Raw genomic sequence first — 25411 nt, forward strand, 5'->3', positions numbered from 1 at the left:
TGTTAAGGGAATAACTGAAGTTGTTAAATTGGTAATCTAGTTAAGTGAATCTGCCTTTCCCATTGACTTTGCTTGTCAGACGGTTGCAAAAAGTGATCACATGACCCTGGGACACAGCAACTGTCATAAGTACAAGTCAGTTGCCAAGCATCTGAATTGACTATGGGGATGCTGCTAAAGTGGTCACACTGAAAAATGGCCATAAGTCATTTCATTCAATGCCGTTGTAAGTTTGCAATTCAATTCAAACCAATCTCAGTTTGTACACAGGTTGTGCACTGACAATGAAGGTTTGAATTATGAATTATTTAACTTTCACTAAATGAACTGTTGTTAAGTCGAGAAGGGCAGCTACTCCTCCCCCCCCCCACTCTTCTCTTCCGGAAGATTTGGACAGAGAGAGGGCTCCTCCCCACACGTCTCTCAGATCCAAATCCAGCCTCTCCTCCAGATTTCCAACCCCAAAGGATCCCCCTCACACACACACACTCCTAACACTTGATCCCTGGAGGAGGCTGGAGAGAGCCAGTCAGCCAAAGCCTCTTCCCTTCAAGTACAAGTTAGGAAGATCCTTTCCAAGTGGCTGAGTGGCTAAGACACTAAGCTTGTCGATCAGAAAGGTCGGAGGTTCGAATCCCTACTACAGGTCTCCTGCGTGAGCAGGGGGTTGGACTAGATGACCTCCAAGGTCCCTTCCAACTCTGATACTGTTAAAACAAAAGTTTCCTGGATCGCTGGAAACCCCGACAGCCAGCTGGGGAAGGGTTGCCCTTCCTCCTGTTTTCCTACTGGGGTGCAAAGGGGTCTCCCCTCTCCCCAGTCACCCTCAACCCTTTCCCAGATTCCCAGCGATCTGTGGTTTTGTTTCGTCGCTGGTTGCTCCTGGGAAGAGCGACGGCAAAACAAGCCAGGATCCTCGATCCCACCATGACTTCCCCGCTCGCTCCTTGTCTTCCTGGAAGGGAATAAGGCCGAGCATTAGCGCTCCTTCCTAGAGAGGCGAGACGCTCTGGGAAAGGATAATGGCCGAATGAAGCTGAGCATGCGCTGTAAAGCTTCGTTGGCAAGGCTTGGAAGTGAGGGTCGTCTAACAAAAGAAAGAAAGAAAGAAGCCCTTGCCTCTCTAGGAAGAGCGCTCTCTCGCCCTCCATGCAGAGGCACCTGCAGACAAAGAGAGTGGGAGCGGCTCTTGTTTTCACCAGCAAAAAAAAAGCGAGGAAGACGAATTGCAAATCTCCCCCCACCTCCCCAAAAACCGGGTTTAACCAGGAAGGCTGGGAAGAGGCTGTTGAGTTTTGGGAGCAGGATCCCTTTGCCCTCCCCCCCCTACTCCCCAGCGTGAAAATAGACGGGGAAGCCCTGCACATCCTCCTCTTTGGCTATCCTGCAGATCCCCGGGTGGATCTCGGCACCTGCAGCGATCCGGAGAGATTGGAAAGCGCCTGCGCCCTCGTTCCGCAAGTGGCCCGTTTTCTGATCCTGGAGGGTCCTGGGGGCGGCGGGCGTGGTGGTGGGACTTCTGGATGGCGCATTGCTCAGAGGGGAAACAAATTGACATTTGGATTGCGGTTCATGGTTGATTTTTTCCCCTCTTGAATTTGGAAGAGGAAGGCATCTGATCCTGCCTGTGATGTCTCTTAGGAAGACAAACCACAGAGAGAATATTTATGAGGCTATTCTAGAGTTATTTTCCTGATAAGTTGGACTGTTATAAATTGACGTGGAATTAAGGAGGAGCTTCCTACGAGTGAGGACAGTTAACTAGTTGGAACCGCTTGCCTTCGGAAGTTGTGGGTTTTAAAGAGGTTTTTAAAGAAGAGACTGGACAGCCGCCTGTCTGAAATGATATAGGGTCTCCTGCTTGAGCAGGGGGTCGGACTAGAACACCTCCAAGGTCCCTTCCAGCTGTCTTCTGGTTCATGGATTGAAAGTATATTGTGGACAAGTGACTTGACTAGGTAGAATGGAACTCCAATGGTCTTCAGGGAGAGGAGCCGCCGAAACCTGGGAGCCTGTCATTTGGCCTGGAAGCAGAGGGGATTTGGGGGGAAGAGGCAGCCCAAGAGGCATCCCCAAGAGTCCCCGCAGGTCCGAGTCTGAGAGCTATGCCCAGGCGGTGGCCCTGGCTGATGGCTGCCTGTTCGGCCCTGCAGCCCCTGAGGAGCTGGCAAAGGGGCAGGTGAGAGAATTTCATCCCAGGAGCTTTCTAAGATGATAATATGACAAGCAATGACCTGAATTCCCAAATTCTTTAAAGGTCTTACCCATCTTTTCAGGAACTATTCTCTCCTAGGTTCCTTTTTTTTATACAAAAGAGGGGAAAAAAACATGGATACATTGCACAGATACAAATTACTAGAACAAATTATCAAACGGTGAAAAAATGATACTAAATAAGATATTTAGTATCTAACTACCGGTATTATTTGGTGTTTAAAATTGAACTTTGCCTACATATAGTAGTAACTCTGTATGTAGTGTATGTAACTGTGTATGTAACTGTATGTAACTGTGTAGTTACTACATATTAGTAACTGTGAGAGGGATCTTGGAGTCCTAGTGGACAACCATTTAAATATGAGCCAGCAGTGTGCAGCAGCTGCCAAAAAAGCCAACACAGTTCTAGGCTACATAAACTTAGGGATAGAATCAAGATCCCGTGAAGTGTTAATACCACTTTATAATGCCTTGGTAAGGCCACACTTGGAATACTGCATTCAGTTTTGGTCTCCGCGATGTAAAAAAGATGTGGAGACTCTAGAAAGAGTGTAGAGAAGAGCAACAAAGATGATTAGGGGACTGGAGGCTAAAACATATGAAGAACGATTGCAGGAACTCGGTATGTCTAGTTTGATGAGAAGAAGGACTAGGGGTGATATGATAACAGTGTTCCAATATTTCACGGACTGCCACAAAGAAGAGGGAGTCAAGCTATTCTCCAAAGCACCTGAGGGTAGAACAAGAAGCAATGGGTGGAAACTAATCAAGGAGAGAAGCAACTTAGAACTAAGGGGAAATTTCCTGACAATTAGAACAATTAATCAATGGAACAGCTTGCCTCCAGAAGTTGTGAATACTGGAAGTCTTTAAGAAGATGTTGGATAGCCATTTGTCTAAAATGATATAGGGTTTCCTGCCTAGGCAGGGGGTTGGACTAGAAGACCTCCAAGGTCCCTCCAACTCTGTTATTCTATTCTATTCTGTTCTGCTCTGTTCTATTCTATTCTATACTTAAAAAGAATATGTAGAACTAAACATTTACACTTAATAGGCCCAATGAAATACATTGCTCGAGTTGTCCTTCAACTGCAATTTTAATAGGCTTAGGACATGTGCCTTCCCCACCAAAGCATTACAATGCCACTGTGCTTTAACTGCCAGGCCAGTGGTCTCCCTATTGCTAGAGGCAACAGGAAACCAAGCTTGTCGTTAAATCTAAATACTCCAGGTAGAACATATACTAAGAGCACTTAGACAAATATATCAGCCCATAGTGCTTTGGAGCACTCTGTGGTTTACAATGTCAGCCTATTGCCCCCAACAATCTGGGTCTTCATTTTACTGACCTTGGAAGGATGGAAGACTGAATTAACCTTGAGTCAGTCAGGATCGAACTCCTGGCAGTGAGCAGAGTCAGCCTGCAATGCTGCATTCTAACCACTGGGCCACCATGGCTCTAAACGGACATTATTAAAACCACAACGAAAGAAAGGGCCACATCCTTGAAGAAAAGAGAAAAAGTAAGCCACCCAGAGTTGTGATCAGATGGGCAGGAAACAAATTTGATGAAGAAACAGAAGTAGAGGAAGAACTCAGAAAAATAAAAAAAGAATAAAAAGAGGAAATAATCAAAAGCGGCACAGAAGCAGCAGAGCATTTACCCAGAAATAGCCAAATACAAAGATTAATCATTAGCAGTTGGATTTGGGTTGGGTAGAAGGCAAGGCAAGGAAGTTATCATAGTCATGGTCATCAAAAAGTGGATCATAAACCAGGGTGATTTTTTTAGATACAGGAACTATTCATGGAGGAGATCTCAGCAGACTCATTTGGAACAGGTGATCAACCCAGCCCTTCTCGAGAGCTTTTCAGGAGGATCTCACAAGAAGACCCACCTCAGGTCACTCCTCCATGTAAGTGAATGTATCTTAGTGAATGTATCTTCTGAAAGCCCAAGCTCCTTCTATTCGTGAGCTGCTTTGGCAATGAAATTCTAGGCCAGTGATGCGAACCTATGGCACGCGTGCCACAGGTGGTACGCGGAGCCATTTGTCAGGGCACGCGAGGCGCTGCCCTGTCAGCTGGCCAGCGCACATGCGCGCGCTGGCCAACTGAGTTCACCTTTTTAAAAGCTATTTTTCACCCTCCCCAGGCTCCAGAGGCTTTATAGGAGCCTGTGGAGGGCGAAAAGCCCTCCCTCCCAGAGGGCCTCCAGAGGCTTCAGGCACTGTCCGGAGGCTTCCCTGAAGCCTTTGGAATGCTTAAAACAACCCTCCGAGCAAACCGGAAGTCACTTCTGGTTTGCTTGGAGGGTGGTTTTAAGCATTCCGAAGGCTTCAGGGAAGCCTCCGGATGGTCCCTGAAGCCTCCGGAGGGCCTCCGGGGGGGCGGGGGAGGCTCTTTTCACCCTCCCCAGGCTCCTATAAAGCCTCTGGAGCCTGGGGAGGGCGAAAAAAGCATGTAAAAATGGGGATGTCGCGCATTGCATTATGGGTGCGGCACGCCTGCACGCGACCCCCCTGCACTCCCACTTGTGGCAGGCGAGCCAAAAAAGGTTTGCCATCACTGTTCTAGGCCTTTCTCCTTTATTGTGCATCCCCAGGCCTTATTCACAAACCCTACAATAATCTGTTTCCCTCCCCTTTCTCTCCTTAACAGGGCAGGGAAGAACATTAATGGAAACCCATGAAATGGTCCCTGTTTATGATGGAGCAGAAGTAGCATGTGTGCATCCAACTCAGGTAGGGGGCTGAATCCCACCAGGGGACTGTTTGGTATGGGGCTCAGTGCACAACCTGCTCCTCAGCAAAAGAGGGCATGGAGGCCATGCTTCAGTGACCTGTTGAGTCCTATTCAGGTTAGTATTCCCTTCAGGACTGTTGTTGAGCTACAAAGAGAAAATGTACAAGCTGAGAGGCTGGTATTGTAATAAAGGTAAAGGTAAAGGCTCCCTTCGCACATATGTACTAGTCGTTCCCAATTCTAGGGGGTGGTGCTCATCTCCGTTTCAAAGCCGAAGAGCCAGCGCTGTCCGAAGATGTCTCTGTGGTCATGTGGCCATGACTAAACGCCGAAGGCGCACGGAGCGCTGTTACCTTCCCATCAAAGTGGTCCCTATTTTTCTACTTGCTTTTTTTACATGCTTCCGAACTGCTAGGTTGGCAGAAGCTAGGACAAGTAACGGGAGCTCATTCCGTTATGCAGCACTAGGGATTTGAACTGCCGAACTGCCGACCTTTCTGATTGACAAGCTCAGTGTCTTAGCCACTGAGCCAATGTGTCCATATTATTATTATTATGTGGTTAATCTTTGATGAGATTCACAGCCTTTGGGGCTGGTTGGTAGCTCAACAGCTCGAGTCCTAACCAAGGACCTAGGAACTGTTAAGGCAGTGCTTCTCAATTATTTTCTGTCATGCCCCCCCTAGGAAGAAGAAAACATTTCACGCCCCCCCCCCCCCGCGTGACTGTAAATAGTATAATTTGTCTATAAAATTGTTATAAGTACACCTCTGCATAACATAGCACACCCGTCTTTCCTCGTCTCCCACCGTAGTCACATGCTTTCTTTCCTCTTTCCCTCTTACTTGTCTATCCTTCCTTCCACCCTCCCTTCCTCCTTCCCTTCCTTCCTGCCTCCCTTCCAGTTCCCTCCTTCCTCTTTCCCCCTGCCTGCCTGCCTTCTTTCCTCTTTCCCTATCCTCCTATCCTTCCTTTCTCCCTCCCTCCTTCCCTGCCTCCCTTCCAGTTCCATTCTTCCCTCCTTCCTTCTGCCTCCTTCCTGCCTGCTTGCCTTCTTTCCTCTTTCCCTCTTGCTTGTCTATCCTTCCTTCCACCCTCCCTTCCTCCTTCCCTTCCTTCCTGCCTCCCTTCCAGTTCCCTCCTTCCTCTTTCCCCCTGCCTGCCTGCCTTCTTTCCTCTTTCCCTATCCTCCTATCCTTCCTTTCTCCCTCCCTCCTTCCCTGCCTCCCTTCCAGTTCCATTCTTCCCTCCTTCCTTCTGCCTCCTTCCTGCCTGCTTGCCTTCTTTCCTCTTTCCCTCTTGCTTGTCTATCCTTACTCCCTCCTCCCTTTCTTCCCTCCCTCCCTGCCAGCAGCTCCTCCAGCATCCCAGCTGGAAGCAGCAGCACAACAGTCGCCGTTACCAGGGGCGAAGGGGTGGCGGTGGCAAGATCGGGCGACCGCCGCCCCTTTGTCCCTTCCCCAACAGCGGCTGTTGCGCTTCCGCTTCCATACGGAATGCTAGCGGTAGAGCTGCTGGCGGGGAGGCGAGCTACCTGCATAAAGACGCCGCCGAGGGCATGGCAGAATATATCCCGGCTTGAAGTGGCAGCGCTGGGGACTGCTCAGAGACTCATCAGAGCCGCGGGCTGGAGCTGTGCAAAAAGTCTGCTTGGGCTGGGGGGGGGGGGGAAGGGAGGGAAGCCTGGGACAGCCATGCTTCCCTCCCTCCCACCCCCGCCCGAGCAGGCTTCTTGCACAGCTCCAGCCTGCGGCTCCAATGAAAATCCACAGTCCGAAGTGCTGCCACTTCCAGGCGGGATATATTATGCCTCGCCCACGCCGCCGCCGTTGCACCCAGATGGAAAGGGAGCCTTCGCGCCCCCCCTTTACGGAGCCTCCCACGCCCCACTATTTGAGAACCGCTGTGTTAAGGTAACGTCGGAGGATATAAGTTGTTCCAAGTAGGGTGGTTTTTTGTAGAGTCAGAATGTTCAAGTCCGATAAATTTAGAATTTCCAAATAGCGAGGTAGCCCTTTAGGTATTGCTCCAAGGGCTCCAATTACAGTCGGGACAATACTCGATTTCTTTTTCCACAGTTGCTCAACTTCAGTTTGCAAGTCCTGGTACTTGCAAATAATAATAATAATAATAATAATAATAATAATAATAATAATAATAATAATAATAATAATAATAATAACAACAACAACAACAACAACAACAACAACAACAACAACAACAATTATTATTATTATTATTATTATTATGTACTTTATTCATTAAACATGAAACTCAGCCAACTGAACATTCAAAATGCATTACAAATACGAGTGACTGATGCTAATGATTGATATGGTTTGCTGCCAGCATCCTAGGTATCAAACAAGTACCTTCTTAAAATATAAGATGTTCCGAGTAGCGCAGTTTTTTGCAGTTACGCTGGTGTTATTGCAGGAAGCTGCAATTTGTTGATGTATCTTGTAAAATTCTTGACATGGTGCCAAATGCTCCGATGACAATGGGTATCACTGTAACATGCTTTATCCATAGCCGTGTAGTTTTGATTATTTATTAGTATTGTAATAAAGAAATGCAATTTATTGTTGAGAGAAATTATTATTTTTTCTTTTACCTGAGGTAAGTTCATACAAGTCATGAGGTAACATCCTTGTCTCATGACCATAAGTGAGCTCAAGATTTCTGTTACTAAGCAAAGCAGGGGTTAAGGGAGTTTGACTCCATTTTACCATCTTTTTGCCACAGTTGTTAAGTGAATCACTGCAGTTGTTAAGTGAATTACACTGTTGTTAAGTGAATCCAGCTTCCCTCATTTACTTTCCTTGTCGGAAGCCGGCTGAGAAGGTTACAAAGCGTGATCACATGACCCTGGGACAGTGCAACTGTCATAAGTACATGTCAGTTGCCTAGGGCTGGGATACTGGTCATGTGACTAAGGGATGCTGCTACATCACGTGTGAAAACTGGTGATGTTACTTTTTTCAGTGCTGTTGTAGCTTTGGTCACTAAATGAATGGTCGTAAGTCAAGGATTACCTGTATAATGAATGTAAATTAAAATAGGTGAAAGAAGCAAATACTGTATATTGGCATTGTATAAGAGTGCAGCACACCATTTAAAACATTTCAAAAAGTGGATGGTTTATAGTGAGATATTCAAACTTGAAATGAGGCGGAATTTCCTAACTCGAGAACCATTAAGCAGTGGGGAGATTTTTCACTTTGGAGGTGAGGGGGCTCCATCGCAGGATGTTTTCAAACGAAGATTAGACTGCTATTTTCTGGGATGGGTCTAACTCTGGAAAACCCCAAAGGTGCTTTTTCAAGAGGCAACTGGACTTTCTGTTTTTTTCTTAGAAGATATTTCGCTTTTCATCCAAGAAGCTTTCTTCAGCTCGGACTGGGCTGGATGGTGGGGAATGGGTTATGCTTCTGGCAGACAGCTGGTCATTGAGGCCACCTGGAGGTTTATCTGTGTCCTCAGTGTCACCTGAGTTGTGCAAATGGGTGTGGAGCCTTTTTGGAGGAATGTGTTGTAGATTGGAAATAGATGATGTCTGCCATGACCTGGATGACTGAGAATCTCCATAAACTTTGGAAAGGTGTTGGACATCTATTTTAATCCTATAAGTTTATTCTATAATAAAATCAAATTTACTTTACTTTACTTTTATTTAATTTATATACCGCGCCCTCTCCCAGAAGTCCCAAAAATTTGAATCAATAAGAAAAGCATAACATGGTTACAGAAATACAGAAGCCTATTCACCTAAAAATCAAGAACATGAAGTACAGATCTCCCAGATGAAAAAAAAACTGCACTTAAGTTGTTCCCGGGATGGTATGGTAAATGATATTGTCTGCCTCTTTTAGGGCTTCATATCCTTTGAGGAAGTGGCTGTGGACTTCACCCTGGAGGAATGGGCGCTACTCAGTGGAAGCCAAAGAGCCTTGTGGAGGGAGGTCATGCTAGAGATTTCCCTGAATATAGCCACTCTGGGTAAGACCCCTCTTTGTTCCATTCATTAGACATTTTTAGGGATAGAAACATATTTCTACGCATCGGTCTAGGGCAGTGATGGCGAACCTATGGCACGCATGCCACAGGTGGCACGCGGAGCCATTTGTCAGGGCCCGCGAGGCGCTGCCCTGTCAGCTGGCCAGCTGATTTCAACATTTTTAAAAGCCATTTTTTCGCCCTTCCCAGGCTCCAGAGGCTTTATAGGAGCCTGGGGAGGGCAAAAAGAGCCTCCCCCCCCACCGGAGGCTTCAGGGACCGTCCGGAGGCTTCCCTGAAGCCTTCGGAACGCTTAAAATGACCCTCTGAGCAAACCAGAAATGACTTCCGGTTTGCTCGGAGTGTTGTTTTAAACGCTCTGAAGGCATCAGGGAAGCCTCCGGACGGTCCCTGAAGCCTTTGCAACTCTTAAAACGACCCTCCGAGCAAACCGGAAGTGACTTTCGGTTTGCTCAGAGGGTCATTTTAAGCGTTCCGAAGGCTTCAGGGAAGCTTCCGGACGGTCCCTGAAGCCTCCGGAGGGCCTCCAGGGGGGCGGGGGAAGCTCTTTTCGCCCTCCCCAGGCTCCTATAAAGCCTCTGGAGCCTGGGGAGGGTGAAAAAAGTATGTAAAAATGGGTGGTCGTGCCTGTTGTGCGTGCATGCGCACTGGGGGGGGCGCGCATTGCATTATGGGTGTGGCACGCCTGCACACGACCCCCCCTGCGCTCCCCCCACTTGTGGCACGCGAGCCAAAAAAGGTTCCCCATCGCTGGTCTAGGGTGATTCGGACTCCTACCTGACCATTACATGAATTACCACTTTCCTAATCTCCAAAAAATAAACAGGATCTGATATGTGGTTTGTTTCTTGGATGGGAAACTGCCAGGATGTCCAGAGTCTTTTGGCAAGGCCAACAAAAAGGAAAACCACCCAGGAAGAAGACACGATATTTCTCCATTGGCCAAGAAAAGGACTGGTGTGAATTTGTGAAGCCAGAGGAAACTACAAATAAGAACACCCATTTCTCCCCTATTTCATTTAGCTGTTTTCATATCACAGATTACTTTTTTCCATTGCATTAATGAAACCATACTGGGGGCCAATTGTTCTTATCTTCCTCGTATAGTTCTTCATTTTACTATATGAATCCAGTGGCCCTTAATAAAAATGGATCTTTACTCACAGACTCAGAGAGGGAACGGTGCAATAGAGCGGAGGTGGCACAGTGGTTAGGGTGCAGTACTGCAGGCTACTTCAGCTGACTGTTCAGCAGTTCAAATCTCACCGGCTCAAGGTTGACTCAGCCTTCCATCCTTCCGAGTTTGGTAAAATGAGGACCCAGATTGTTGGGGAAAATATGCTGACTCTATAAACCGCTTAGAGAGGGTTGTAATTAATTAATTTTAATTTTATTAAATTTATAGACCGCCCCCTCTCCCCAAAGGGACTCGGGGCGGTGTACAGACCACAGTAAAAACAATATACAAAAAGCACTATGAAGCAGTACATAAGTCTAAGTGTTATTGCTATTGCCAATAGGCTGCTCAATGACAAAGGCATGAGTGACTGAAGGCAGCCTCCTGTTCCAAGAGGAACTATAACAGACATATCTACACATCAAGGAGCAACATTCAGTGATACCCCCAAGTTACAAACCAGTTCAATGCAGGATACAATCACCCCACTCCTCCAGAATCAAATTTTAGCAGCTGCAACCCCACCCCATTCTCAACCACCAAAAAGGGAGGTAGGAGACTCGTGTGTAGTTGTCCAGAATGTCCAAGTTGAGTGACAGCCTCTTAAAGAGGGGGCATACTTCCTGCCTTTTCTGAGCAGGGAGAGAACAGCATTTTACCATTATCCTATATACGGTTCTTTGTCATGTTCCTTTCCCATTAGTAGAGCAGGAATCCACCTTGTAGACGGGAGAATCAAAGATGAAGAGAGAAGCATCCAGTTCCTTAGGACTGGAATTCCAAATAAGCTAGGACAGGGGTGTCCAAACTTGGGAACTTTAAGACTTGTGGACTTCAACTCCCAGAATTCCCCAGCCAGCATGGGAGTTGAAGTCCACAAGTCTTAAAGTTCCCAAGTTTGGACACCCCTGAGCTAGGAAGACAAGCCTTTGGTCAACTCATCCTGATTTGCTCAGCTTCCTCTAATTTTGAGCAGTATTGTCTTCTGGGTGCTTGCCAATTTCTCACAGGGGTTAAATAAATGTATCATCTTTTCCCTTGGGAAGGTCAGAGCTGCAGTCTATGGATACAATAAGATTGGAGAACTATTGACGGGGTCACTGTTATTGTCAGTGTATAGGCCTGAGTATGGGCATTCATTTGTTTGTTTGTTTATTCTCCGCCTTTATTATTTTTATACATAACTCAAGGCGGTGAATATACACCGTATTGCTTCCTCCTCCTATTTACCCCTTAACAACAATCTGGTGAATGAGTTGGGCCAAGAGAAAGTGACTGGCCCAAAGTCACCCAGCAGACTTTCATCCTGGATTAGAACTCAAGTCTCCTCACTTCTAGCCTGGTTCCTTAACCACTTGATCAAAGTGGATCTACATTTTACTTTTACTAGGTTGGCTAGATTGGCCCCTTGTCCTCTGTCACACTGCTCTGGGAGTCACTGGATTCGCGTCATCTCCTGCAAAATCATGGCTAGATAGGTGGCCCTCTGTGGAAATGTAACCCAAAATGCCATGTATACAATATATAGTGAGTATCTTAAATTGCAATTGTCAAATTACCTCCCTACCATTGTCCAACAGCCGTTGCCAAGTTTGAAACCTGGAGTATATTCATAATAAGGAGATCCCATTCATCTTTCTAAATTCTAACAGGAGCTTCTCTTTCCTTTTTTTTACAAGCAGGGGATAGGCAGAGCAATGAGAACGACAAGCAGCCAAGGTTGGTACCACTGGAAACAGTTGAGTATGAAGTGGAAGAACTGATGTTTGGCCATCAAGGGGGTCCAGAAAGCCAAGAGAAAAGCAACACAGAAGGTGGAGGAGAGAGTTCTCCCACTTCTCTCCCCTTTGAAGTCCATCAATTCCTAATCCAGGAAGAAAACACAAATGGAAAATACGTTGGATGTGACCAGAGAGAGACAAATACATTTAATTTACATGAATATTGTAGAAGTCAGGCTAAAAGGAAAGAGTATGATTGCAGACAATATGGAAGAAATGTTAATACTTTCTTCTCTTTTGGTTTGCCCAAAAAACTCTACAGGAAACACCAACCAGATACGTTTATAAAATTTGGGAGGGGTTTTAGTCTGAGCACTTACATTAATTCCTATGAAGGATTTCCCACAGAGGTGAAGCCGTGGAAATGCGTGAGCTGTGGCAAGAGCTTCGGTACAAACAGTAACCTTGTTCGCCATCAAATGATCCACACAGGTGAAAAGCCATATAAATGCCTGGAGTGTGGCAAGAGCTTTATTGAGAACAGAGACCTTACGCGTCACAGAAGGATCCACACAGGGGAGAAGCCATATAACTGCATAGAGTGTGGAAAGGCCTTCAGAACCAACGGTCATCTGACTCGCCATCAAAAGGTCCATACAGGTGAAAAACCATATCAATGCATGGACTGTGGGAAGAGCTACATTGAAAGCAGAGATCTTACTTGTCATAAAAGGATCCACACGGGGGAGAAGCCATATAAATGCAGGGAGTGTGGAAATAGCTTTCCTCGGAATAGTGCCCTGCTTTGCCATCAAAAAATCCACACCGGAGAGAAGCCTTATAAATGCATGGAATGTGAGAAGAGCTTCATTAAGAAAGGGCAGCTTATTTCCCATCAAAGGATCCACACAGGTGAAAAGCCATACAAGTGTATGGAATGTGGAAAGAGCTTCAGCAGAAACAATAACCTTACATCCCATCAAAGAATCCACACAAGGGAGAAACCGTACAAATGTATGGAGTGTGGAAAGAGTTTTAACTATAACAGTGGCCTCTCTCGCCATCAGAGGAAACACACGGGTGAGAAACCATATAAATGCACAGTGTGCGGGAGGACCTTTATTCAGAAAGGACAACTTATTTCCCATCAAAGGATCCATACAGGCGAGAAACCATATACATGCATGGAGTGCGGAAAGACCCTGAGTAGCAAGAGTGCCATTGCCTACCATCGAAGAATCCACACCGGGGAGAAACCGTATAAGTGCGCCGAGTGTGGCAAGACCTTTATTCAGAAAGGGCAACTTATTTCCCATCAAAGATTTCACACAGGGGAGAAACCATATAAATGCATGAAGTGTGGAAAGAGCTTCAGTAGTACCAGCGCCGTCACCTACCATCAAAGAATCCACGCTGGTGAGGAAGCATACATTCACACATGATGAAAGATCTGATGGAGGAATTGCCTTGCCTTCACTTAACCAGACATAGAAATAGGTGAGATGAAGGCTGAGGCAGCATAAGGGAACTTTCGTCTCACTCACCTTATACTCCATGCATGACCAGATATGAGGAAGAGGAGATCTTTCAATGGGATTATCCCTGTGGAGCTTGGTTGCCACGTTGATGGCTAAAGGAATGTTGGAACGAAATGTGGTGGTAGTGTACCCCAGTAGAGGGAAGAAAAAGAAGATGAACCACCAAGCTATGGCGGTGGCTCTTAACCTTTTGGGCACCAGGGACCAGTTCTGTTGAGAGAGGTTTTCCTGCGGACCGGAGTGGGTCTCGGTTCATGTGCTGTCTACATCCTGCAGATGGAGCTTGTTTGCACGGCCCAGTTTCTGGCATGCCGGAGCCCAGTGCAGGTCCACGGACTGGGGGTTGGGGGCCCCTGAGCTGTAGAAAGAGTTGAAAAGGATGCATGCAAATTTTAAAATAATCTTTTAGCCATTCATCCGTGAGTAAAAGTCCATATTAATCCTTTTTTTGAGATTTACCTTAAGGCGATTTATATGAGTCTTTAACATTTAATATAACCAAGATAAATGAAATCCAATTAGCCATTCATCCATGAGTAAAAGTCCATATTAATGCTTTTTTGATATTTACGTATCTTAAGGTGATTTATATTGGTCTTTAACATTTAATATAACCAAGATAAATAAATTCCAAACTGCATGTCCCTCCTCCCAATCTACATTGCCCAGATTATTTTGTGTATACATTTCCCAAATTCCATGATGGAATTTGATGATTTCTTGAACATGGCCTGTTGTATCCTTTGGCAGTCGACGATCAGGTGCAATGGTTAGAGATTTGGCTTGCAAGAGAAAGGAGATTTTCCTTTTGTTTTTTCTCTTTTGTTCAGGGGTCTCTCCCCACTTTCCCCTCCTTTTTTTCTGTTTGGCTGTATTCCCACACAGGTAATTCTCACCGTGTGACTACAATTGAGCCCAAATTTATGTTGCTAAGCAAGACAGTTCGCTACCTCAGAATTACAGGGTTCTGTGTGTGTCGCAACCATTTTGTGGGAAATGAGTCTTAAACATTGAAAAATTGTACTGGTTACCCCATTGTACGTAGAAGGAAAAAATTTGGTATGAGACCCTACCAACAAATAGTGCATGCGAGAAAAAGAATGAGGCCGATGGTGACTCATCTTGGGGTCATACTGGAGGCTTCGAATATCAGATAGAACCTTGTCACACTGCGTTACACCATACAAATGAGAATTGCAAAGTTTAATTTAAAAAAAATTGAAAAAAGCACTGAATTTAACTTGATATTAACTCGAATTTGTTTTTGTGACCATAACATGCTTGTAAATTGCTATTTGAAGGTTCAGCATTAAAGGTAAGAATGCAAATGCATGTCTTAATACCGAGAATTACTATTTAACCCCAGTGTTGGATAACGGTTTCTTCAAAATGGTGCAGTAACAGTCGTTAATCGATTTTACGCATCCATTTGAGCATTCTTTCTATGTCATCTTGTTTTGCTTTGGATAGTGTGTGTACCTGTAACTCTGTCTTAGGCACAGGCAATGTAACAGATGCGGCAGGCAGTGTTGCCGAAGCAGGTTTCCCGCAAACAGTCCTCGTCTTCCTTTCAAAGGCACGGATGGTGACCGTGTTCCAGTTTTCCACAGGGAAGATTGTCTTGAACCTTACTCTTGTATGTGTCTGGGTGAATTTTAGTTGTGATACTTTAGCATAGATTACACAGTTCTAACTGCAGTGCCCTGAAACATGTATATTTGAGTGTGACTCTTAACCACAATTATTACTAGAATCAAAATGCAGGGTTCCAGGCCTGCATTGCAACAGCGTTAGTGAATGTTATCGACTTAAAGCACAGAATACTCACTCATTTTCAATTAAAAGTTCCATATCCGATTGGTCACCTTCAGTTTCTGGAACATACTCGGATCCACTTGGTTTATATAAGTATGAACTTGTTTCCAGATCGTGGAAAAGAGGCATTGTTTCGATATTCATGTCAGTGGTGGGAATCAAATCTTTTTACTACTGGTTCTGTGGACGTGGCTTGGTGGGCGTGGCATGCCATGGCTTGGTGGGTGTGGCTTGGTGGGAGTGGCAGGGGAAGGTTACTGTAAAATCTCCATTCCCTCTCCACTCGAGGGGAAGGTTACTGCAAAATTCCCATTCCCTCCTGATCAGCTGGGACTTGGGAGACAGAGAATAGATGGGGGCAGGGCCAGTCAGAGGTGGTATTTACTGGTTCTCTGAACTACTCAAAATTTCCGCTACCGCTTCTCCAGAACTGGTCAAAACCTGCTGAATACCACCTCTGATTCACGTGTCCAGAAACGGAGGCAACGCTAGGCGCTGCAGGCTCCATCCTTGCTACGTCACATAGGAGCAGCCAAGCATGTCAATTGGCTGCTGGAAATATAACCCTGTAGTTCTGAGTTTTTATGCGTTAGTGTAAATAGAACCTTGTAATTTTGCTATTTGTGGTGAATTTATTTAAACATTTTATGAAATAAGTTCTTAAAAATTTAAGTCATGGTATATAGAACCTTGTCACACTCTTAACTCAATTTTGTCAAAAATGTCAGATGGGACCCTGTAATTCTGAGGTAGCGAGTTGTTAAGTGAGTCTTGCCCCATTTTACGACCTTTCTTGCCACAATTAAGTGAATAATTGCACTTGTTAAGTCAGTAACACAGTTGTTAACTGAAATCTGGCTTCCCCATTGACTTTGCTTGTCAGACGGTCACAAAAGGTGATCACATGACCTTGGGACACAGCAAATGTCATACCAGCTGCCAATCTGAATTTTGATCACATGACCATGAGGATGCTTCAATGGTCATAATTTTCAGTGCCGTTGTAACTTTGAATGGTTATAAATCGAGAACTACCTGCCATAAATTTATCTATCTGCAATCTTTAGCCAATTGTTAACTGAAAATATTTTTTTAATTGAATGATTTCAAAACCTGCTTAACAAGAAATTGACCAGCTGGGCTGAATTTGCCCTATTGCAGCGATGGCGAACCTTTTTTGGCTCGCGTGCCACAAGTGGGGGGAGCGCAGGGGGGTCGTGTGTGGGCGTGCCGCACCCATAATGCAACGCGTGACCCCCCCAGTGCACATGCGCGCACAACGTGCGACCCCTCCCCCATTTGCCATGCTTTTTTCGCCCTCCCCAGGCTCCAGAGGCTTTATAGGAGCCTGGGGAGGGCGAAAAGAGCCTCCCCCGCCCCCCCCGGAGGCCCTCCGGAGGCTTCAGGGACTGTCCGGAGGCTTCCCTGAAGCCTTCGGAACACTTAAAACTACCCTCAGAGCAAACCGGAAGTGACTTCCGGTTTGCTCTGAGGGTAGTTTTAAGCCTTTGGAGCGCTTAAAACCACCCTCCGGATGGTCCCTGAAGCCTCCGGGGGGGTGCGGGAGGTTCTTTTCACCCTCCCCAGGCTCCTATAAAGCCTCTGGAGCCTGGGGAAGGCGAAAAATAGCTTTTAAAAAGTTGAACTCAGCTGGCCAGCGCGCGCATGCGCGCTGGCCAGCTGACAGGGCAGCGCCTCGCGTGCCCTGACAAATGGCTCCGCGTACCACTTGTGGCACGCATGCCATAGGTTCACCATCACTGCCCTATTGGGCTGAAATTGTGGTTGCCCCATTTTGGGGGTGTCTGATAAGAAGAAGCCTGACCTTATAACTTAGTGCAGTTGGTTAGTAAATAGCCTGGGAATTTGGCTTAGGTTCCTTCGAAAATAAGAATGCAACATTTGGGACTTTTTAGCTTAAAAGGTAAGTCTGAGATTGGGAGATAAAAGATGTACAATTGAAAGATCAGATTGATTCTCCATCCTTGATCAAAGCAGAAACCAAAGGAGAGATTTCCAGTACTGAAATTCATTATGGAAGACACTGGATGAACAGACTGATTAACTGGTTTCCTCAAAACCTCAGGTAAGAGAAAACCCAATTGGCAATTTCTGGCACTTGGACACCTTGTCTGGATAAGCAGGATCATCCCTAGTTAGAGATGGGACAGAACACCAGGAATTCCAACATCAATGGCCCATATTAAATTAGATTAGATTAAATTAAAGGGCACTGCACATCAGAACAACTAGACACAAAGACAGTTTTTCCCCGAATACCATCACTCTGCTAAACAATTCCCACAACACTGTCAAACTATTTATTAAGACTATATTACTATTATTCTTCTCATTCTTCCTAATACCTACCTCCTCACTTAAGACTATAACTATGTTGCTTGTATTTTTACGATTAATGTTCTGTTTGTTTCCTAATATGGTTTGATTGCTTATTTGTAACATGACTATCACTAAGTGTTGTATCTTATGATACTTGATGAATGCATTTTTCCCTTTCTTTATTTTTTTTCCTTTTATGTACACTGAGAGCATATGCACCAAAGACAAATTCCTTGTGTGTCCAATCACACTTGGCCAATAAATTATTCTATTCTATTCTATTCTATTCTATTATCCGAGGGAGACAGAATGAAATTGCAGGGTTAAGAGTCCATCTTTGGCTTTGTATTCTTTTCCTTGGACATACTACTTCCCTGAATATAACTAATTATTTTATTCCCTTATCTGTAACTATCTTCTTATCTACATTATAATGTGCAACAAAAATGTTTAATTGCTTTGTTGAATAAATTATTTCAGATTTTCGTTCTGTGTGTTTATTGCCTGAAACTTTTTCTCATACTTGGCTGGGGCAAAGCAATGCTAGACTGGGAAGTTTAAAACAATATGTCAAATTCAGTGTGGAAACTACAGCTGTGTCAATGCTGAGAAAATGGTGCTGTTTGAACTTGGTCATCACATAAATCGTTGCTGATTGATGAGCCATCAAAGCAGTGCCAGCTCTTATCAATCACCAGACCTGCCCAGTCCAGGAGACCTGCTTCTTTAGGTCTCCCAATGGTGTATTCCTGCTGTAACAAAAGCCATCTTCCTTCCTTCCTTCCTTCCTTCCTTCCTTCCTCCTTCCTTCCTTCCTTCCTTCCTTCCTTCCTTCCATCCATCCATCCATCCATCCATCCATCTGATTCCCAGCAATTCTGGGCAGTCTCCTGCTTGAGCAGGGAGCTAGACTAGAAGACCGTTAAAGTCCCTTCCAACACAGTTATTCTGTACAGATAGTCCTCAATTTACAACCACAATTGAGCCCAAAGTCTGTTGTTAAGTGAGCAATTTATTAAGTGAGTTTTGCTCCATTTTACAACCTTAACATTATTGTTAAATAATTCACTTCAGTTAGTGAGTTAGTAATCCCGTTATTAAGTGAATCTGGCTTCCCCATTGACTTTGCTTCTTAGAAGGTCACAAAAGGGGATCACATGACCTTGGGATACAGCAACAGTCATAAATGTGAAATAGTAGCCAAGCATCTGAACTTTGATCACATGATCATGGGGATGCTTCAAAGGTCGTAACTGAAAAAAGATCATGTCACATTTTTCAGTGCCATAACTGAACAGTCACTGTTGTAAGTTGAGGACTAGCTGAATTCTATACTTGCTTATTTATTTCAGAATAGATAAATAAATTTACTAGTTGGATGCCTGCCCTGGGGCTCTTTCCATCTCTCTCATTTCCAGAACCCTCCATCAGTTCTCTACCTATCCCAGGAATGCATCCACATTTCCAAGGGGGCGGGGGGGGGGGGTTGCCCAGAAGCAACAATCAAACCAATTTCCATCCAAGGCTGCTTCATTTCAGCCCCGCTCATCCATCATACCCATCTTACAATAATAATACAATAGTAGAGTTGGAAGGGACCTTGGAGGTCTTCTAGTCCAATCCCCTGCCTAGGCAGGAAACCCAATACCATTTCAGACAAATAGCTATCCAACATCTTCTTAAAGACTTCCAGTGTTGGGGCATTCACAACTTCTGGAGGCAAGCTGTTCCACTGATTAATTGTTCTAACTGTCAGGAAATTTCTCCTCAGTTCTAAGTTGCTTCTCTCCTTGATTAGTTTCCACCCATTGCTTCTTGTTCTACCCTCAGGTGCTTTGGAGAATCTTGAGAGGTCCTTGGTGTGCTCTGAGTGTGCTTGTTTTCTTGCAGACATTTCATTATTCAAACTAGGTAACATCAATGCTAGGGGAAGCAGTGATGTTATCTACTTCAGCTAATGAAATGTCTGCAAGAAGACATTCAAGCTCAGAGAGCACGGATAATGAGAAAACACATTAATAAAATGGGAATACACACACACACACACATGCATGCATGCAAAATAGTGGTATATACATTAATAGATAATATATATTTATTATAACCCCAATAAGTAAAGATTAGTAGGTAGGAATTTAGGATTAGGTAATTTGATGGCATTAATAATATTAATAGTGTGTTTAAAAAATACTGTGCATTTAAAATAGTAAGGATTAGAAATTATGGGGATTTTGAGATACGTTCCCGGGATTGATTAAATACCGTTAATATTTGGTGTTATTAGTAACCCTATGCATTTGGAACATTGAAGCTATGGTGTAATTTTTTTAAAATATTAAATATTTTTCTACTAGTGATATTTTAGTAGAAAATAAGAAATATAGGACACAGAGAAATGCTATGAACTATTGGAAAAATGATAAAAGATTATGGAAAGAGACTAATATTGTTGAAGTTGAAAGATTTGAAGTACGTACATATAGTTATTTATATGGTTATTGTTTAAGTGATTTGAAAAAGAATTGACCCAGTCAATGAACTGTCCATAAAATATGTATGCTTATATTGGATTTTTTTTTAAAAAATGTTTAAAAAAGAAAGAAAACAAGCACGGTCAGAGCGCACGAAGGACCCCCTCATGTCAACCCTGAGTTACAAATATTCTCCCTTATTGGTACATCATGCCCAGCTCCTTCGCCTTGCTTTCTCCACACATCATCCCACTCCCCATCCTTTTCCCAACCTCCCACCAACCCGACTCTGGGCGACTTTGTCACCGTTGGCAGAGAAGGGCGCGCACGCGCAGATCTTTGACAGCCTTCGATGGCGAGCAAGAGGTCAGGCGAAGCGGTGGGTTCCATTGGGAGACGCTCTAGGCAAAAGTAGGAAACGCGGCGGCAGGGTGGTGGTGGTGTTTATAGCGCTTTCCTTCTCTAGGATGCAGCACTCTCTGACTGAGGGCGGGGGGAAATTATGGGGGGAGCGATTTGCAACTGCTCTTCTCCGCCTCAGAAGCTCTGAGGGAGCGGAGCCTCCTTCCCGCTTCTCCTTCTGGAAATCGGGGAAAGGGTGGAGAGTGAAGGGTCCGCTGTGACCGAAGGCATCCTCGGAGGGAGTTTCCTCCCGTCGGGGCTGCGCTGAAGCCGGAGACCGAATGGAGGCCCGGGAATCTCCCCTTCAGGCGGGGAGCGGCGGGGAAAAGGACGGCGCGTGAAATTTTGGCGGGAACGAATTACAGTTGCTCTGCTGAGGCGCAAAAGCTCTCGGGGAGCGGAACCTCCCCTACTCCCCCCGCGTGAAACTGGGAAAGGGGCGGGGCGAGTGGGTGGGCGGGGGAGGCGGCCTCGGAGGGAGTTCACCACCTTCCCCTTCGGGGCTGCGCTGAAACCGGAGAGCAAATGGAGGCCCGGGGGTCTCCCCTTCAGGCGGAGAGCGGCCTCTCCGAGGAGCCCCGCAACTCCGAAGCCGAGCGCTGGCGCTTCCGCAGCTGCGGCTCCCGGGAGGCCGAGGGGCCCCGGGCGCTTTGCAGCCGCCTGCACCGGCTGTGCCGGGGGTGGCTGCGGCCCGAGCGGAGCAGCAAAGCCGAGATGCTGGACCTGGTGGTGCTGGAGCAGCTGCTGGCCCTGCTGCCCCAGGAGCTGGCGGGCTGGCTGAGGGAGTGCGGGGCGGAGAGCTGCGCCCAGGCAGTGGCCCTGGCCGAAGGCTGCCTCCTCGGCCCCGCAGCCGCCCCGGAGCCCGGAAAGGGGCAGCAGGTGAGGGACTTTCATCCTCTTGCCAGTTACAGAGAAAACACATAGAGAACCTGTGTTGTTAGAATGACATAACAATATGTAGGAATAACTATGGAAGAGGCAGGGTGGGCAGCCACAATGTAAAAGATATCTTGGCCCCCAAAATATGACACTGGGAGGTGGATGGTGTGTGGGTGTGTGTGGAATTATAAAAATCCTTCCTAGTTTTCCAGTGAGTAAAAAGAAAGGGTGATAGATACACTTATAGAATTGCAAGATCCTATTAATGTGGCTTAAAGATAAAGCTAGTATTTACTGTCCTGCTTTTTGTCCTGACTACTTCAAAAGGCTGATAAATGATTTCTCCAGCCAGATGTCTATGGAGCAGTCATCCAGGTCATGGTTGTCCCAAAGGTGCTTTTTCTCAAAAGGCAACTGGACTTTCTGGAATTTCTTTGAAGACATTTTGCTTCTCATCCAAGAAGCTTCTTCAGCTCTGATTGGATGACTGGGAATGGAAGGCTTCCAAAGCAGGGATGTAGACTCCAAACCTGAATCCAAGAAGTCTCCTTGGGACCTCTCGGCTTAGGACTCCTCAACTTAGGACCACAATTGAGACCAGAATTTCTTATTGTTAAACAAAGTGGTTGTTAAGTGAGTCATGTCCGGAGTTACAACCTTTTTTGCCATGGTTAAGCGAATCACTGCAGTTAAGTGAATTCGGCTTCCCCCATTAATTTTGAGTGCCAGAACAAAGCACAGGAAGCCGGATCAACCAATCGGCATGCAGGATGCGCATTTCCACATGATGTATAGTTGAGATTTGAGGTCTGGACTAAGGAACCATGCGCAGGTCTTTGACAGCCTTCGATGCTGAGCAGAGGACAGGAGAGACAGTGGGTTTCATTGGGAGATCCATCTGCAACCATCTACAACCTACACTTACCCAGCAATGCCTTCAAAACATAGGTATGCGTCGATGTCTCTGTGCAGTTACGGACAAGTCTAAATCAAGCTTTACTCATCACAAAATGCAAAAGGAAACACGGCTGAAAGGGGAAATAGATCCCCTACTGCTAAAGAGCTTAACTAATTTTGTGCCCTCAAGTGGTTTTCAACTCTAGCAACCCTATAGATAGATCTTCTCCATAACAATATATCCCTAAGTTGTTATTTCAGGTCTCCCAAAGGTGAAATATTCATCACCACCTCAGCTGAATCCATCTACCTTGCTGCTGGTCATGTTTTTATTCTTTTTTCTTCCACCTTTTCCCAGGATTACTATTTTTTTCCAAGAGCTTGATTTTTGCATAATGTATCTGAAATAGGATAATTTGAGCTTTGTTATGTGTGCCTCTATTGAGAACTCTGGGTGATTTGTTCAATGATCCATCAGTTTGTTTAATTGGCTGTCCAAGATATATTCAGGAAACGTCCGGTTCCAAAGTTCAAGTAGTCTTCCTGTATTGCTTCACCTTTCACTTACAGGGTCACAAGGAAGACCATGGCTTGCACAGTTGTGATTTTTGTAGGTTTAAAGATATGATGGCATATCTTTTCTACGGATTTCATGGCTGTTCTACCAAGTATTAATCTATGCTATGTTTCTTGACTGCTTGTTCCATTAGTATTGAAGGTTGATTCTAAAAGGCAGAATGCCTCCATCACTTAGATATGTTCACTGCCAATTCTATGGCTGGTTACTGTACCTATTATTATTTATTTTATTCTATTATTTTATTTATTGTAATTATAAATTTATAGATAAATCACAATTTACATAAATTATTTATTTTATATTATTTTATTTATTTTATTCTATAATCTATGTTCTATTTGGTCCTCTTTATATATAATTTTAGTCCAATTTTCCACTCTGCTATTTTATTATTAGGGCTTGCAGATCCTTTTCATTTTTAGCTATCAGACTAATGTCATCAGCATAGCACACATTAGTGATGTTTCTTTCTGCACTTTAAAAATCACTTCTTCCAATCCAGCTTTGCTTAATATAGGTTGAGCTTGACTAACCACCATTCATTTAGTCACCGTTCAAAGTTAGAGCAGCACTGTAAAAAGTGACTTGTGACCATTTTTTCACAATTATGATCATTGCACCATCCCTGTGGTTATGTGATCAAAATGCAGCCGCTTGGCACCTGGTTCATATTTATGACAATTGCAGTGTCTCAGGGTCATGTGATCCCCTTTGGCGACCTGACAAAACAAAGTCAATGGAGAAGCCAGATTCACTTAACAACCATGTCTTTACTTATTGACTGCAGTGATTTACTTAACAACTGTGGCAAGAAAGCTCATAAAATGAAGCAAAATCATTAACAACTGTCTTGCTAAACAATGGAAACTTTGGGCTCAGTTGTGGTTGTAACTTGAGATATTCAGCATGCAGTATGCAGTTTTATGGCAACCTCTCTTGCCACTCTGATTCACTGTGTTCCCTCTGTACTGTGGCTTCTTGATCTGTATATCAGTGATAGCTTTTTGTTGTCGCATGCCGAAATAATGCAGTGAGCGCGGGGCATACATCCCACGTGCCCCACCACCTGGCCATACGTGTGCACCCCCCAGTGCATGTGCTCCTCCCCATTTTGGACCTAGTAGGCCTCCCTGCAGCTGGGAGCAAAAACAGGCTGGGGGGGCACCGCACACACACACCGTGCTCACCCCGCAATCTTGGAATCTTTTACTAGCTGAGACCTTCAAACTAAAGGAAGATACACCTGGAAGAAGAAATAGAACAGGAGCAAGTACATTAAAGAAGAAAATACCATATCTATCAAGAAAATGAGATGATAAAGATGGAACTCCTGAACAGAATAAAAAGACGAAATAAAAAGAGGCAATTAAGCATTTCACAAAAAATGCAGGGATTTATTGAGAAATAGGGAGAGAGCAGAAACCTTGAGTTCTCTTATTTGGGTTACAGAAGTACAGATGGGGAGACAGAAGGTAAGGCTGGTTATGGTCTTCTGAAAGTGGATCATAAACAAGGCTGTTCTTTCAGATGCAGGAGCTGTTCACAAGGGAGATCTCAACAGAGCTCCAGGAAAGAGAAGATAGATCCAGTCCTTCTCAAGAGCTATTTTTCAGGAGGATCCAACTTGAGGCACCTTGCGAGGTAAGTCTGGATTTCCTCTGAAAGCAATAGAGTTAGAACTTCCTCCATTCATGAGTTGCTTTTTCTGCCCAAATACTGAATTTGGGTACATTTGAACACTCTGTGTTCTCACCCCCCCCCACACACACACCCTCTGAATGAGCCTATGAGTCACATACATTCAACTTTCTAATCATTTTGGATATACAAACAGACAATTCACTGACTGATATTAGAAATTAGCTTATATTAGGAAATGTAATTTATTTGTTTAAGAATTACTGAAAACCAGTTAAAAATGAAATCTCTGATTTGAAAGACTCTGAATAGCATCAAGACTGCTTCAGAAATCTATCAGCATATCCACTTAACAATGAATCTCATGAAGAGCAGATTTCCCATGTAAAAATCAGTGCTAAGTGGCTACAACAGCCATATTGTTAGTCAAATGACTTGGAATTTCCAGCATTATATCCTGGAAACAATTTGAATTAAGCCAGAGAAGAAATTCCAAGAGGATGTGTCCCATTTCTAACAAATTTTGAATTCCCCCCCAAGTCAAGTGAAGTCAGATCAGGGAATTCTGCTCCTCCAAACTTCCTTGCTAGGTTATTGTGGGTCACTGAAAGGCTCCCCAATGGGGGCTAAGTTGCCATTCTACAGCTTGGATGCACGTAAGCCATAATTTGTGAAGTTTGACAGCAAAGATCTGTTTTGCGTTTTGTGCAATAAGAGAGAAAACTCACAAGGTCTTTCCTAGGATTGAATGGTAAGGAACATTCTCTTTCTAGGGCTCTAATTCCTTTGAAGAGGTGACTGTTGACTTCACAGAGGAGGAATGGGCACTGTTGGATCCCAGACAGAGGGCCTTATGCAGTGAAGTCCTGATGGAGGTTTCTAGGAATATGGCTACTCTGAGTAAGACTCTTTTCTCAGCATTCCATTCATTGGGGAAGGGTTTCTCAGAGGAAGGTAAACATAGAAGATCCCTG

At 44.8% G+C, this 25411-nt stretch overlaps 2 protein-coding genes across 6 annotated transcripts in view; both read left to right on the forward strand.

Moving 5' to 3' along the window:
* Positions 1 to 1104: 1104 nt before the first annotated feature.
* On the forward strand, positions 1105 to 16524 carry LOC309383772 (uncharacterized protein). 2 transcript variants are annotated; one of them, XM_081936645.1, is made up of 5 exons: positions 1105 to 1176; positions 4010 to 4133; positions 4879 to 4961; positions 8835 to 8961; positions 11836 to 16524. In XM_081936645.1, the coding sequence occupies exons 1-5, from the start codon at positions 1150 to 1152 to the stop codon at positions 13317 to 13319; spliced, it is 1845 nt and encodes a 614-aa protein (XP_081792771.1). In that variant the 5' UTR covers positions 1105 to 1149; the 3' UTR covers positions 13320 to 16524. The 2 variants fall into 2 exon arrangements, with proteins under 2 accessions (XP_081792771.1, XP_081792770.1); XM_081936644.1 differs by lacking the exon at positions 1105 to 1176 and adding an exon at positions 1330 to 2179.
* A 3893-nt stretch (positions 16525 to 20417) lies between these two features.
* Positions 20418 to 25411, forward strand: part of LOC309383756 (zinc finger protein 24-like) — a 29851-nt gene continuing 24857 nt past the window's right edge. Inside the window, exons 1-3 of one of the 4 annotated variants that reach the window (XM_081936603.1) lie at positions 20418 to 20452; positions 24327 to 24440; positions 25211 to 25337. In XM_081936603.1, coding sequence (XP_081792729.1) covers positions 24327 to 24440; positions 25211 to 25337 — 241 coding nt within the window. In that variant the 5' untranslated portion in view covers positions 20418 to 20452. Of the gene's footprint in view, positions 20453 to 20544; positions 21323 to 24326; positions 24441 to 25210; positions 25338 to 25411 lie in introns of those variants that run through there. The other 3 variants (XM_081936601.1, XM_081936602.1, XM_081936598.1) reach the window with 3 other exon arrangements.

This window comes from Natrix helvetica (genome assembly GCF_964273705.1).
Source record: "Natrix helvetica genome assembly, chromosome: 1".
NCBI classification, from domain to species: domain Eukaryota; kingdom Metazoa; phylum Chordata; class Lepidosauria; order Squamata; family Natricidae; genus Natrix; species Natrix helvetica.